The following is a 16,672-nucleotide window of genomic DNA, read 5'->3' as shown; positions in this document are numbered from 1 at the left end:
GCGTTTCGATGATTCTCATGCAAAGTATGCCAAATTGACCTAACGATCCATCGAAACGCGGATCGGACATGTCAGAAAAAATCGAGCGGCCGGGAATCGACGGGAATCGAGCGGGGAATTGAGTGCTGGAATGCACCGTGTGTACCCAGCATAACCGTGAACACAATTGACTCCAAGGCGCTGGATCCAGCATCTAGGAAAACTTGATTGACAGGGGTGCTCGACCGGGCAACGGCAATGATGGTAAACTTTGTGAGGTGAACACTTCCATTCATCCCAATAATGAGGTAATGACAACGCAATGGATCCCTCTCTAGTGTTAAATGCCAGGAACGGATGCTGGCAGCCGTCTGTCTGAACTGGCCCTAATGCACCGACTATCTATCTTTCCTTTTAATTTTCTAAATAACTGCAGTGTTCTCCCCAGGCTTTTTTAGCCGGGTGCTCCACCCGGCTAGATTTGGTGACCACCCGGCTGTCATCGGCTCACCTCCTCCTATGCTGTAAGCAGAGTTGCCCTGCATTTTCATCTCGCCCCACCCGGCTGCTTTTTCATGCCACCTGGCTACTATTTCAGGCCACCCGGCTGGAAAAAAAAAATTCTGGGGAGAACACTGAACTGTCATTATTTAATCACTCCTTACTATATAATATTTTTATTATTATTATGTATAAATCTTCTCTATGCACATAGGTATTCCTTGCAATGCCACGATGTGGTGGTGGGTGGACATGGCTTCAGCACTTTGAGGCTCTGTTTCACTAGAGCGGAGAACAGACATTTTTTTGTCTGTTCTTTGCTCATTGCTAAGTGAACAGTGAATGGCTACTATGTTATGCACATGAGCCGTTCACACTTGTCCGTGGGATCTGTGGCATTAAGCAGACCGCACTTCTGTGCAGTCTGCAAATAATCCCGGGCCAGGCAAATGTGTTCCCCCATACCGCCTATGGGGAAGAGCATCTGACCAGGCTCCATCCGCATCACTGTGGACCATTGGAGAAGACATAATACTGTCCGCTTCCGCTGGCCGCACGTGATGCAGAAGTAAGTGGGAACGAGCCTTGAAACTGTATTGACCTAGATCTATTGCAGTTTGAATTTTGATGATGAATAATTTGTAGCTTTCATTTGTGAATTTGTACATTCTCATCAGTTTATGTAGTCATTAGTAAGATTTGCATGGTTATTGTAGTTTGCTTTCCTTAAAGAGACACTGAAGCGAGACTAAATCTCGCTTCAGCTCTCATATATAGCAGGGGCATGTGTGCCCCTGCTAAAACGCCGCTATCCCGCGGCTGAACGACGGTCCCTGACCCCCCAACCCACCCCCCCGCAAACCTTGGTCGTCTTCTTGGTCGCAGATTAGCCCTTCCTAGAGGCAGGGCTAATGGCTGCAGCCCTGCCTCACAGCGCGTCTATCAGACGCGCATCGCCGCCTCTCCCCCGCCCCTCTCAGTGAAGGAAGAATGAGAGGGGCGGGGGAGAGGCGGAGATACGCGCTGACAGACGCGCGTGGGGCAGGGCTGCGGCGGTTAGCCCTGCCCCAATGCGGAAGCGCTCCCCCGCATTACGGAGGGGATTTGGGGGGACAGGGACCTCCGTTAAGCCGCGGGATAGCGGCGTTTTAGCAGTTTTTTAGCGTTTTGCCCCTGCTAGCTATGAGGTCTGAAGCGAGATCTATTCTCGCTTCAGACTCTCTTTAATAAACATTGGATAAAAATACATATGCCAACCTAATTGTTTAGCATTAGTGCCATTTTACCCCAGTATGTACATTTTAAAGGAAAAGGCTTAACTGCTCCAGCCATACGGACGAGAGAGTCATGTCTGTGCAGTCTGCTGGGTGAGGTGCACGATCCCGATGCCTGTTTTGTGAGAATGATTGCTGGTATAGCCAGTAACAGCGATCATTCTCAAAATGTGTACAGGAAGTACATGACTTCCTGTTATGATCATGCACGTTACCCCCCCCCCCCACACACACACACACACACACTACAGCAGTGATCGGTCAAAGTATCCAGGGTCAGTTCTAAACTTTTGTCTGGCTGAAGCAATACATTGTGATGACGCCCCCCATGTGTGTGCAAAACTGGACCGGATAGAAGGAGCACATCGGGCTGTGCTTTGCTGGCACTGGCACTACGCTTGCCTTCCTCTACTTCCTCCAAGACAGCATCTCCACCCTGCTGGCCCGCAGCATCTAATCTCCAGGATGCCGGGTATCTGCTGCACCGGTGCCTCATCACTCACCCGCTCTCAACAGATTAGTGATGGTATCGCCAGCTACATGTGGCTGCTACCTCTCCGACTACAGCGGTGCCTCGTGACCCACCAGCATGTAACAGGTCACATGAGGTACTACCATAGCAATGGATACAGGACGCTGGACGGCCAGATGGAGATCCCATCGGTGGAATGCTGAGAGCAGGTGACTGAAACGGCGCCACACATGTAGGGATGGGGAGATGGGGAGTGCGAGGAGGGGGACATTTGGGGAGGGCAGCCGTGCCTTGCTGCACTCTAATTGTTGCTGCCCTGAAGCACATTATTCACGTTGCTTCATGGAAGAACCGCCCCTGATGTGATCCCTTGACCCCTGTGGCTGCAGTGATTGGCCCAGGGTATCATGTGATCCCTTAACCAATCAGTGTTCTCTCAGTCCCTCAGTGATCACCTTAATGGTGTCTATTGAGGGTCTGAGTTAACACTGATTGGTTAAGGGATTACATGATCACTTGTACCAATCACTGCTGTTACTAAAAGTAATTGATAAAAAAAAAATAGTAAAGAAAAAATATAAGGCAGCAATTATTGGTTCAAGGGATCATGGGGTCTTTGAACCAATCAGTGTGCCTGAAGGTCCGTACCCACAGCACAGTTTTTGCAGTGACTTTTTTTGCGATGGGAGACTTTTTTTTTCACAACGAATTATCGTGTTCATGTTGTCGTGTAACATTGTTTAATGAAAATTTGTTAAATTATGTTAGAAACTTTCGGCGATCGCAGCTATCATGACGGATCACTGAGCAACCGATTGCTTAGATCCCCATTTCCCACCATGATCATTTTACTTCAATCATTTAAACAATTGTTTAAATACAGAATAGGGACACCAAGAGCCAAATATAGTGTAGTATGTACTGGTAGTTGAAATGAAGTATGATAGAGTAATAAGCTATACTCACGAAGCAGGGTTACCTCCAAGGCAACCACTGTATAGACAGGTGGGGAAATTAGACCTGACCCCACTCAGGATTAAGAAGTCCCTCTCCGTAGTCGCTTTCCAGGGGTGGACGTAATATAGCGTAGTATTGATACAGAGGTGCCAAAAGGATAAAATAATCTAAAGAGTTTAAAATATGAGGAGGCAGTGGCGGACTTACCTCCTCCAAGCAGACACAAAAATTGCAAATGTATTTGTCAAATACAACAAGTTTATTTACATACTCCGGGGGACAATACAACGCATTTTGCAGGTTTGATCCTGCTTCATTAGGCAATAACAATGGAGCAATAGCCTATGTGGTCAGTAGAAGAGCCAGGCACCTCTATATAATCGTTTAAATTATCATTTGTGCCGTCATTACCGTGGTAATAAAGCACAGGCAACTCATTTCACGTTCCTGTGCTTTATTAAAATTTCTTTGTCGTATGAGACTGTCCTTATTGAGATAAACCCTCTCACTCCTTCATTTTTGAATTTTATTGTGGTTTTAACACAGTTTTATTGATATCTGGGCGCCTCTTTACCCCTTTTGTGCTTAGTATTGCCTCCTCACAACCCAGTGAGCGGGGTTAAATTTGGCGACCATTCTTAGTCCTTTTCAGACATCCCTAGTGGAGTCGGCTTGTTGTCTCCACCTGCCTCAAGTGGTCAGTTGCCCTCCTTCTACCCATCTTTGTGAGTCGTTATTTGATATAACTACTATGTCCTATTTTTATTGAACATACTATGCTATTTGGGCTCCGATTTTTGTTTTCTGTGTCCTTTTCATTTAGGGTACTGAGACACCCCATCCTATCTCATCATCAGTGCATGGCAGGGATGAATATAGCTCTATGGGATCGGGCTTGTACAAGTACAACATAATACCTAAGCAACTCAGGGTGACCCAGAACCACTGGGAAAATATAAGGTACTAAAAGAGACCCAAAAGCCTTCTTAATAAAAAGCAATGCTCAGTGTAATTTGCCTTCTTGAGTACAAGGGTGAACTTTGAGTTTGATGAACATTTGTCAATTTGTACTGCGATGCAGAGTAGCAGATTTCATCAGGTTTAGTTGGATCTGGTTAAAATTGTACTTCTTGGTTGTGTAATTCAACCATTTGAATCACCATTTTTAGTAATTTCAGAAGAATAAATGAGAACCTTGAGTTTGGAGTATTATTTGCTGCTTACAGTTTGATAACAGCTCATCACTTTTCTTCCTGATAGGGCAGCATGGCCAAAATGGAGGTTAAGACCTCACTTCTGGACAACATGATAGGGGTCGGTGACATGGTACTTCTGGACCCCCTCAGTGAAGATACATTCATCGATAACCTCAAAAAACGTTTTGATCACAGTGAAATCTATGTAAGTATCTTTGTTTTGTTTTGTGTTTCTGCTGTGTCTTCTAACTGCATCTCTCAGTTCTTGTATGCCCTTCATCTCATGATTTCTTTGTTTATCTTTCTTTTGCATTTGCTTTTTCTGTCTCTGTCAGTCTGCTTCTAGCACTAACTTTGTCTGTTTTCCATGGCTCTTTGTGAGAAAACGCGGAAGAGCCGCCGCAAATACTCAGAGTGAGGCGGCTGAGTCTAACATGGCACCTGGAGTGTTTAGGCACGCATCCACTAGCGGGACGGAATGCGGAGAAACCGCCGCATGCCCAGCGGTCAGGGCGGCGGAGTCCGCGTCTGACGGGGCAGTCAGTACGCATAGGCCTACTACTGACACAGTGGCTGAGTGCGGGGAAACCGCCGCATGCTCAGTTGGCGGTGCGACTGCCCCCGCGCTCGAACAGGCTGACACATTACAACACATGTCCGGTGTGGCTGGGACTGATAGTCCACACTGGCTCAGAAGGACGCGCGCGCACGCAGAGAGGCAGGGCCTTTATGACACTCAGAAGGGAGTCAGCTGACCAAGCCGGTCAGCTGACAATTTCAGCAACTTCCATTGGTCCAGCACTTAGGGGAGGCGCTAGTGAGCGCTGGTGTATATATACTGGGTGCTGGTCATTTCTCTGGTGTCTGGCGTTGCGATCACTACGTGGTAGCACTCAGACCTTGTCAGTATCTGTGTTATTAGACAGTTTCCAAGGTGTTGATGGCCAAGGATCTCACACCTTAGTCTAGGAAGTCTGTTATTATCTGTATTATATTCTAGATCAGGTTCCAAGGTGTTGACGGCCAAGGAACTCACACCTTAGCTTAGGCATTGTTGATTATTTGTTATGACCTTCTGCTTTCCTGACCATTCTTCTGATCTCTGATTTTGTACCCTTATCATTCTGATACTCTGTTGCCAAACCTCGGCTAGTCTCTGGATTGTGCACCTGCCTCCTGTCTCTGTACCTTATCTGTCCGTGTGTTTACGACCTGGCTTGTCCGATCTCGAGAACTATCTCTCCTGTTAGGAGATAGCTCGCAGATCTGTCATTGACACTTCTCCATTGGTGTCACTCACGTTCTATCCTTCCCACTGTCAGTCTGACTCCTCCCCGTGTAGAGTCCAGACTACGGAAGGAACCAGTTGCCAAGCAGTATTCCTATCTGCTCTTGCACCTGTCTTCCAGGTGCGATCCTCAAAGTATTACTGTTGTACCAAAAACACTCTTATCACTCAGGTGTCCAGAGGTTAGAGATATATCTGATTATCGGTGATACTGCAGATCACCAATAATCTGGTATATATCTGCATTCTCGGTGATACTGCAGATCACCGGTAGTCAGATCCTCTCTGTGTTACACCGATCGTTACACTCTTAATTTTATTTTTTCTGTTTTCCATTTGTAATAGTTTTCCATTTGTAATACACTCTTAAGGCCTGATTCATCAAGCTGCGCTGCTTAATGTGAAGGAGCGCCCACTTTACATCCCTTACATAGCAGCGCTCACTGTTATGTAAGGAGAATGCCTTAGTTATGCGCATTGCGTACATAGCAACGCTTGTAACTTTAACTGCGCGTGTTCCTGTGAAGTATCGTTACCGCGATACTTCAATTGCGGCCCCTACCATGTTAATTTACTTAGTTACAGCTATGTAAATTAACATAGTAGCGGCTGCGGCGACGATACTTCACAGAACCGCCCGGAGTTAAAGTTACGAGCATTGCTATGTACGCAATATGCGTAACTAAGGAAGTCATTCTCCTTACATAGCAGCGAGCGCTGCTATGTAAGGGATGCAAAGCGGGCGCTCCTTCACATTAAGCTGCACTGCTAAGCAGCACAGAGCCCATAGTGTTAATGTACCAGGCAAAACCAATGGCAAACAATAGCAATGAGTTTTTAAATCTACCGTGGTTCTGCAAAGTAATGGATAATTGTAATTTTTAATCTTCCTTCATAGAAAACTTTCCTGTATTGTTGCAGTGATGTTTCTGTTTGTTTGTTTTTTTACTTTTTCATTTAATTAACTTTTTTTTTAAATAATGGGTAGACAACAGAGCATCATTGTTTACACAGAATTGCATAACAAAAGTTTGTCTTCCTTCTTGTCTATCTGCAGTGTCTGTGCGTGCTCCCTCAGGGTGCACTGTGGGGTAGATTTATTAAATGGCACTATTACAGCAATACATAATTATCACGTCATTGTATCTTTTATTCCTGTTATCACTATTTATATTTGCAGTGTCAGTAACACAGCTGAGATGGCAGAAGTTTTTCCACATTGTCCTTTTAGATATAGAATGGTTTCTGTACTTATAAAGTGTCATGGCTGCCTGAAGTGCGTACATGCAAAATGGGCGTAGCGAGATTGTGGGCGTCAGAAATCAGGGCAGTTTCTAGGCTACGTAGCTCCTAGAGTGTGGGTGTAAAAAAATGTTCCCCACCATAAACTCAAGCACACTGTTGCGATGTGGTAGCCAGATGCGAGCCGCCCAGTATAGGTAGCCACAGAGGCCTCCAGTATTAGGTAGCCAGATTCAGACACCCCTTCCAGCATAGGTACCCAGAGAACTTCCCCTTCTTTCAGTATAGGTAGCCAGAGAGCCCCCCTCCTCCCTTTAAGTAGCCAGTGTGCCCCCCTCCTTTCTGTATAAGTAGCCATTGAGACTCCTCTTTGTATAGGTAGCCAGGGAGCCCCTCCCCTCTGATAGTAATGGTAGCCAGTGAGCCTCTCTCCCCTCTGTATAGGTAGCCAGTGAGCCTCCCACCTGTATAGGTGGCCAGGGAGCCCCTCCCTTCCGAGAGTACAGGTAGCCAGTGAGTCCACCTACCCCAATCCCTCTGTACAGGGAGCCCCCCTTCCCCTCCCACGGTATAGGTAGCCAGTTATGCCAGTTATCCTCCTCTCTATTCCTTTGTATAGGGAACCAGGGAGGCCCCCTGTCCCATTCCACAGTATAGGTAGCCAGTTAGACACCCTCCACCTCCTTTGTACAGGTAGCCAGTGAGCCCCCCCCCCTCCTCTCTCACAGTATAGGTAGCCAGTGAGCTCGCCCCCCCCCCCCCCACAGTATAGGTAGCCAGTGAGCCTCCTCCCCACCCCCCTCATAAAGGTAGCTAGGGAGCCCCCATCCCTCCCCTCCCACAGTATAGGTAGCCAGAGGGGTACACCCTACATCCTCCTCCACTACTTTGCGGTAGTAACTTACTTTTACGTGATCAACGCACTGAATATCTTCTCTATCCTTCAGTTCGTTCAGTTGCATTAGTAACAGGGTCCCCTTGTGGTGACATAAGAGCAGAAAGGACAGAAGGAGAAAGAAGATATGCAGTCTGTGGATCTGGGAGAGGTGAGTTACTGCTTCCCCTTCCGCTGCACCCCAGGTGGGGAATCATCTGCCCCAAAAAATGGGGCAGCTTAAAATATCCATCAGGAGAATATTGGTAAAATTACTTACATTCTAATATTGGGCAGTGTTATTTCAATAGTACAGTAAAATATATTTCAATAATTTTATTATTTTTTGTATAGAAGCAGAAACAATCATTAACGGTAGCAAACAGCTATAAAGCCAAGTTGATGATATTTGATATAGTACTCTTTGTGACGCCGTCGATATGACCTATCGAATGCGTCATGGAGTTACGAACGCCAGTTCTTCGCAAACCAACCAAACTGACAGTTTTTGGTTTAAATACACTTTTTTTTCCCTTCGCCAAAGGGCTGGAGAAATCTTTTCATGGTCAGTTAATTAGCCTCCTGTGAAAAGATTGCACAGGGGACCCCCTGAGGTGTTTATGACCTCATCCATCAGGTGAAGGGTAGATATCAGTTGACAGAAGCTCATAAAGTGTAGCTTTCTCCAGCCTGATCGGCCCCAGTCTCAGCATGAGATCTGACACCTCGGCTGCTCCCTGAGCTTCAAAAGACTTCTGACCTTAGGAAAACCTGCTGTGACCTCAGGAATCCCAATATTCATATGTTCTCCATATTTCCTTCATAATTCCTGGCATAGCAGACCTCCCTGGCCATGAAATCTGCGCAGGTTATGGGACTCCACAGGGCGCTGGTTCTGACAGGTTTCCGGACCAATCGGACTGCCAGATCTAGCGTAAGACTGTTTTAAAATAACCCTCCAATACCCCAGGGGTCTGATTCCCCCAAGTTTGGTATCAACGTTCTTGATAAATTCTGACAAACCTAAAAATGTTATTAGATTTAACATAACTTGGGGGGGCGTGGCCAGCGGCTGAGGAAGATGGACGCGTTCTGATCCTGCTCCGCAGCCTCCAGCCGCATCAGTCATCAGCACACCCGCCGCAGAAGCTACTTAGCCTCTAAAACACCCGGCAGAACCTTCTGACAGCTCAGGGACACAGGCGGACATTCCACGCCGGCATATCCAACGCGCTGAGACTCCAGCTCGATCAACTCTGCCGCTAACAGCAAGGCCCAAGATGGCGCCCGGGCAGAGTCAGCGTGGCAGCTCCCCGGCTCCGAGATCAGAGGACAGCTCACTCTCCACCGGCACACCGGCGACCAGGAGCAAGCAGCAACCTACGCAGCACCCAAAAGGTACCAAAAAAAGCAACACTGGTGATCAGGCGCTGCTAGAGCAATTCGAAGCCATACTGCAACGCAGGCTTGAAGAAGCCTCCACCCATATCACAACCCAGCTCAAAAAGGAGATTAGAGATCTCGGGGCCCGCATAAACAATCTTGAAAGCCGCATGGATAAAACCACTGTGGTTCTAGAAGCCCACGAAAAAGACATTAGTACTGTACAAACTGATGTAATCTCTTCCCAGCTTAAAATGGAAGATTTCGAGAATAGAGCAAGGAGGGGGAATCTGAGAATTCGGGGGGTCCCTGAGACAGTCACAGACTTGAACTCCACTATCACTGCTTTATTCCAGGAACTCTTACCATCTCTCCCTATTGATCGGCTGGAATTCGATCGGATACATAGGGCCCTTACTCCGATTAAACCGAATGGCCCCCCGCGTGACATTATATTAAAACCTACTTTCTACAACACGAAGGAAGCCTTGTTACGCGCGGCCAGAGAGAAAGGGGACCTATCATTTCAAGGTTATGACTAACAACTATTCACAGATCTGGCGCCTGCTACTGTTCAGCGGCGCCGGGCCATGAAGCCCTTTCTCCAAATCCTTAACGCCAAAGGCATAAAGTACAAATGGGGCTTCCCCTTTAAACTAATTTTCACCCACAACAGCAAGCAAGTAATCGTGTCTACACCAGAAGAAGCACAACAAAAATTTGAATTACTCAAGCTATGCCTTCCGGCGGGCTCCCCCGCCCGAAGCCAACAATCCGCAAACTCTGTGCCGTTGTGGGAGACAGTAAAGCCTCGGCGTACTGCTTCAAGACGTAATAACCATTCCCAGCAGTCATCAAGATTCTCAGATCCTGGCTGAACTTTCACGTATTTGTCTTTCCTGGCGAAATCTCACCTCCATGTTTAAGAATGGAGCGACCGAGTTTAATTTACTTGATCACACTAATGTCTAGGCTCTACTATTCGTAAACTATCTAACGTTTTTCATCTGTTCAATGCGAATTGGGTTATATTTAGAATTTATCATCCCTAGGCCTGACCCTCTACTGTTAAGTAAATATGTTCAGGTTTATTGTTACTGTTTATGCCTCCTACCCCCTTCTGCGGTGGGCGATAATAGTTTATAGTTTAATATAGAAAGCAAACTATGCGGCTGGAGGGGACCATTGTTCCCCCCGCCATACTGATGGTGTTGTTCCCAGACTTTACTGGGAACGCTATTGGCTCCTCCCGTGCTCTCAGAATACGGGAACGGCCAATCTTGATGTATGTTTTGCTTCCCTCTGTTTGGCCTCCTTCCAGAGGGACGCGCCTTTTTGTTCTTTCTCTGCTTCTGTCTATGTCCTTTCTTTTTTCCTGCTTTCCCTATGCCTTTCCCCTTTTTCCTCTCATTCTCTCATGCTTAACCCCCGGAACCCGAAGTATCACTCTAGTGCCTGCCGCAAAAGTCCACCACAAACCTTTCAATGGCTGCTATTTCTTCACATGATGGTTTAACCATCATCTCACACAATGTCCAGGGCTTTAATGTGGCTCAAAAAAGATCTAAAGCATTTCGCTACTACAAATCATGTAAGGCCGATGTGGTCTGTCTCCAGGAGACAAGATTTTCGGCCTCCTCTCATCCCTCCTATTTAAACCACCATTACCCAATGGCTTTTCATTCTGCGGCTCGGGAGAAGGTGAGGGGAGTCACGATCGCCTTTCGTAGAGGCCTACCCTTTAAATGCCTGACCCAAATTCTGGACCCAACAGGTAGATATGTGCTGCTAGTGGGACTTCTACACGATGTCAAGATAACATTGGTCTCCTACTATGCACCAAATACCTTCCAGGAAAGATTTTTATCACACTTGTTACAAGTAATCAATAATCACCGTGAGGGCATGTTAATAATATGTGGAGACACTAACTCAGTGCTCAATGAAAGCCTAGACAGATCTCGCCCCTTGGCCCAATCTTCTCAGTCCCAACCTCCAGGTAGCCCACGCCCTAACGCAGTTCAGACTCTTTTCCGAGCTCAAAACCTCATTGATGTGTGGCGAGAATTAAACCCCACCACACGGGATTTTACGTTTTACTCAAATCCTCATGGCAGTTTCTGCCGTATTGACTATCTATTTCTTCACCAACATTCGATTCCAGATGTCTCAAAGGCTAAGATCCTGGCGGTTCCCTGGTCAGACCACAGTCCCCTCTTGGTACACCTGACTTCTTTAATCCCCAGAAAGAATAGCTTTAAATGGCGTATGAACGACTCCCTCCTGTCAGACCAGTCTACCTTAGAAAAAATCCACGAATATATATCTGAATACATAGAACTAAATGGTGAGTCTGTTACATCTCCAATAACTCTGTGGGAGGCAATGAAAGCCACCATCAGAGGACGTATAATAGGCTTAGCCTCATTCAAGAAAAAGCAAAAGCAAAAAGACATAGCAGACCTAACCAATAGGTTAGAATTGGCAGAAACCGAATGGAAAGCCAACCCCACAGCAGCCCTTAAACGGGCTAGAGATACAATCCGCACTCAGCTTGACTTAAAACTCGTGGATCAAGCTGAAAAACAGCTACGCTGGCAAAGAAATAAATATTACAGATGGAATAATAAGCCACATACACTATTAGCAAATAAACTTAAACACAGGGTTTACAAGCCTCCTACGCTCTCTTCGGACCCTGCTAAGATTGTATCTAGCCTCCATGACTTCCTAGCCAAACTATATTGTCAACCCAATATAAATAATAATCCAGAAATAGAAGATTTTCTGAACTCCATCCCCCTTCCACAAACTTCCCCTGAAATGGTCTCCTCATTAAATGGAGACATCACTCTAGAGGAAGTGCTTCTAGCAATCAAAACTCTTAAAACTTCAAAAACCCCTGGACCCGACGGGTTCACTGGCCTTTTCTATAAAAAATACGCAGCAGCCCTGTCCCCTCTTCTGGTGTCTCTTTTTAATGCCTACAGACGGGGCAATACACCCCACACTAGCTCCCTTCAAGCAGACATTGCCATGCTCCCTAAATCGGACCTTGAACCATTGGATCCATGCCAATTTCGACCTATCTCTTTACTGAATATAGATAACAAACTCCTGACTAAAATATTAACTACAAGACTGAATGGCTTTTTGGCGGAGATAATACATAAGGAACAGGTAGGCTTCGTCCCAGGTCGGCAGGCCTCAGATGCCACCCTGAGAGCAATTCAAATTATAGAACTGTTAAATAAAAGGAAAATTCCGGGCCTATGCCTATCACTTGACATATACAAGGCCTTTGACACGGTATCCTGGGACTACTTATTTCAGGTCTTAGCCAGATGGGGGTTAGGGGAATCTTTTATAACCTGGATCAAGGTACTCTACTCCAAACCAACAGCTAGCGTCCATTACGCAGGCTACTCGTCCCCTCTATTTCAAATTAGTAGGGGCACTCGCCAGGGGTGTCCCCTCTCCCCTATATTATTTATACTGGCCATGGAACCGCTAGCATCAGCCATCAGACAAGACAATGGAATCTGCGGAGTGGAACTGGCTGGAATACAGCATAAATTAAATCTATTCGCAGATGATTTATTACTTTTCCTTACTCAACCTGAATCTTCCATCCCACAGTTATTTACCTTGCTGTCTAAATTCTCTCGACTATCTGGCCTACAAATCAATACAAACAAATCAAAAGCCCTCAATATTAACCTGCCTCGACAAACCTGCCAAACTATTCAGGCCCAATACCCCTTCTCTTGGTCTGAGACCTCTCTAGAATATCTGGGGATCAACCTAACCCCTTCTTATCAAACCCTCTTTCGAAATAATTATTATGCACTAAACAAATTAATCACACAGACCCTATCTCAATGGTCAACATACAATCTATCATGGCTGGGCCGCATAAACTCGATCAAGATGACACTTTTACCTAAAATACTTTATCATTTTAGAATGTTACCGGTCTACATCCCCCCTCACTTCCTCAGGATGTTGCAAAATAAACTCTTAAAATTTATATGGGATAACGCACGCCCCCGGGTCCCAAGAGTGACACTGTATGCCCACAAACGAAACGGGGGTTTGGGAGTCCCAAACTTAACAAACTACTATCAAGCCGCCCAACTAGTCCACCTTGTAGACTTATATAAGGGCTCAAAGATGCCTCTCTGGTCACTGTTTGATATCCCGGAAGCTTCCCCCCAATCGGTTCAGACTCCCATTTGGATTCCAAAAGCTTTTCGTCCACCGAGTTTTAGTGTAGTTTTCCAACACTATTTACGTATATGGGACTCTATTCGTTACTCTAAAAATGTACTATCCCCTACACTACCTCTGCTATCTTTTATTAACAACCCAATGTTTAAACCAGGCAATGATAACCCACACGGCTTTAAATGGTGGAGAGAGAAAGGTATTGAACAGATTAAGTTCCTGTTGGGAAGCTCGGGCATCCTGTCCTGGAACGATCTAAGCGATAAATATCAAATCCCATTAGCAGAGAAATTTCGCTACCTTCAACTTAGGCATTGGCTGCGCTCCCTCTTCCCAGTGCAAGTCCAATTTCCAATAACTCTAACACAATTTGAACGCTTTTGTTCTACTGAACCATTTGCCAGAGGAATAATCTCTGTTCTCTATGCTCACCTAAACGAACCACCTTCCTCTTTCCACCATGGATACAGGTCTAGATGGGAGTCCGACTTGAAAAGTAGCAAAACACAGGAGGAATGGGAGGAGACCTGGAGAGTCATACCCAAACTTTCCCTTAATCTGGCGGTGACTGAGTCGTCCTACAAAGTACTAATGAGGTGGTACTGGGTTCCAGCCAGACTATCTCACCTTTCTGAAACAAACTCTGGCCTCTGTTTTCGTGGCTGTAATTCTAAGGGCGACATGCTCCATACTTTTTGGACATGCGCCATGCTGTCCAGATTCTGGGGCAAAATATATAGGATGATTCAGTCGTTAACAGGCAAAAGGGTAACGAAGGACCCCTGGTCAGCACTACTGCACTTTAAAATAGATTCTCTCACGAAACACCAAAACTCCCTTATCCATTACATCTTTGTAGCAGCGAATCAAACTATAGCTAAAGCCTGGAGAACGCAATTTGTCTCCTTTGAGGAGGTAAAACAGAGGGTCTCGACCTTCATGATACAAGAGCAAATGGCAAGTGTACTGGAAGACAGAAACATCAAGTTCCACAAAATCTGGGACCCTTGGATTTCTTTTATAGGCCCAGTCTGATATCGCGGCTCTAGATATCTACCCATTTTTGTCTCAACGAAGGTACTCCGGGGACACTCACCTTGCTACCTTTTCTCTGCTTCTCTCACTTTTTCTTTCCTTTCTTCTACTTTTCTACTTCTCCCCTTTTCTTCACACCTCTTATTGTGAAGTGCTTCTCTAGTAGCATCTCTCAGTGAGCTGCTAGACTGTCTTCTCTTGGACTCTCTTTCAAAGGCCTCGGCCTTCAAGATTAAGAGGGAATGTTTGATAATCACTTTTAATCGGAGCTTGTCAAACACTATTATATCATCTTGGTGTGAAATGCCTTTGGCTCAGTACCACCAGGCTCAGAAAACTCCTTAAGAAATGTTTAATCTCCCTCAATTGTTACTCAAGCACAATGTGTGCACAGTCCATTTAAAAATGTATCTGAAAACTTTAATAAAAATTTTGAAACAGATTTAACATAACTTGTACGGTTTGCAGATGAGCACACTTATCATGATTCAGGTAAATTCTTGCCTCTATGAGAGGGGCAGAGACCTCCTGTTCCAAAGAGGTGTGTGATCCACGCCCCCTAACCCCTCCTTGCTGGAGTAGGGGCTATAACCACACAGAGCCCAGAAAGCTCTGAGTCCTTTACCTTCAATCTGATGCCTAGTAACATCCTGGCAGCCCGCAAGGACACGGGCCAAAACCTCCATCTTTGAACTTTCTAACAAAGGCCTGTTGGGCGCATGGCAACCGCCATTTTGGGACTTTCGCCAAAGACTTGCGATTGCCGCATGGACTACCAATAACGGTATTTGAACTGTATATTAAGACATTCTGTTTATTTTCCTCTCTTCTCTCTGTCCAATCAATCTGTTCTAAAATAAGCCGTGTGTATGTAGTTTAGAAATAAACTAACGATTTTATCGTTCAGTTGTGTGCCTTTCTGGTCATCTGATTGCTGCTATAACGAATCTGCCCTCTGAAGAGTCAGTCATACTACCGCATTGTTTTATGATTTGCTTATGATTGTTGATTTGCTAGCTAGGTTGTAAATAACCGTTTCTTCCTTCTAGGATTAGCTAGTACCAGATTTCCTGTGTGAAATCGATAATGTTAGTTTCTCGATTGTAAATACAATTCGAGATTGCATCATATAGGGACCCAGTAACCTTTCTTTAACGTCACATTGCTCACAGTCTTTAAGCCGTCGGAAGTGACTATTCCCCGAACGGTGACTGGAGCGTGTTGAACGCGATTGGGCTGGCTACCGTATTATGATAGCGGGAGTCTCTTTCCTCCCTACAGAACTTGAGAGAGTGGTGGCAGTTTATTTACCCGATTTCCAGCGCGAAATCGATATTTTTAGTTTACCGATTGTATATACATTCAGAATTGTACATGTATGGGCACCTCCAACCAATCTTAACCGTTTACTACGCACACAGTGAATTTGCCTCCAGCAGTCTCTAGTGCATGAGACCTGCATGGCAACAGTGGCCTAGTAATACGGGATTGGTGGATGTTTGTCCCATTACATATTGTCGGCAGCTGCGCGACCAATCTTTGTCAGTCTGTTCACCGTACTTCCTGCGTATGCTAACGGGAGCAGATTAGACGGGATTGGCACGCTCTGTCGCCTTTTCTTTCTTCTTCCCTCTGACGATCCAGCAACCGGTCTCGTTGTCCGTCTGTGCCCGTACTTCCTGCGTACGCTAACGGGAGCAGATCTCGACAGGATCGCGGGGCTGGATTGTCACATTGGTTGGCAGTGGTGGTGATAGCACACCCCAAAACCAGGCATAGCCAGCTTTTGGGAAATCAGAGCGCAAAGATCTGACAAACTCAGTCTTTGCAACCAGAACAATAAGACAGTGGTCGCTAAGTATCCTGTCTTGCAGAACCGAAGTTCTGGGCACAAAACGGTACACATTGATAGCGAATAGATTGGTCTACCTTTCCTAACTTTTTCTTTGCTATATTCTACTCTTTCTTGTACTCTTCTCTCCTGAATGTCTGATTCAGTTCAGTTTCACCAGAATTGGTCAGTTCCTAACTTGCATGCCCTCTGCGAATCGCACGGCATTGCTGCTTGCAGCACAAGCAAGGCTGAGCTGGTGGCATAACCCCATAGATGGAATCCTTGTCGCCACCTTGCTTAATGCCTCTATTCCCTGCAATCCGGATACCCCCGGAGTGGTTGGCAAACCTGACCGGCGAGGATCTGCGCATATACCAGGAGCACCAAGAGTGGATGCGCCAGTTTGATCT

At 45.9% G+C, this 16,672-nt stretch overlaps 1 protein-coding gene across 4 annotated transcripts in view; it reads left to right on the top strand.

Annotated features, from left to right (window-relative positions):
• Positions 1-16,672, top strand: part of MYO1B (myosin IB) — a 927,952-nt gene that overhangs the window by 483,811 nt on the left and 427,469 nt on the right. For all 4 annotated transcript variants that reach the window (XM_068244859.1, XM_068244861.1, XM_068244860.1 and 1 more), the window contains exon 2: positions 4,444-4,584. In XM_068244859.1, the coding sequence (XP_068100960.1) occupies positions 4,450-4,584 (135 nt within the window). In that variant the 5' untranslated portion in view covers positions 4,444-4,449. The remainder of the gene's footprint in view (positions 1-4,443; positions 4,585-16,672) is intronic.

The sequence above is a fragment of the Hyperolius riggenbachi genome, chromosome 7 (assembly GCF_040937935.1).
Source record: "Hyperolius riggenbachi isolate aHypRig1 chromosome 7, aHypRig1.pri, whole genome shotgun sequence".
NCBI classification, from domain to species: Eukaryota; Metazoa; Chordata; class Amphibia; order Anura; family Hyperoliidae; genus Hyperolius; species Hyperolius riggenbachi.
Note: the sequence above shows the minus strand (reverse complement) of the source record. Positions and strands in the feature narration are given on the sequence as shown.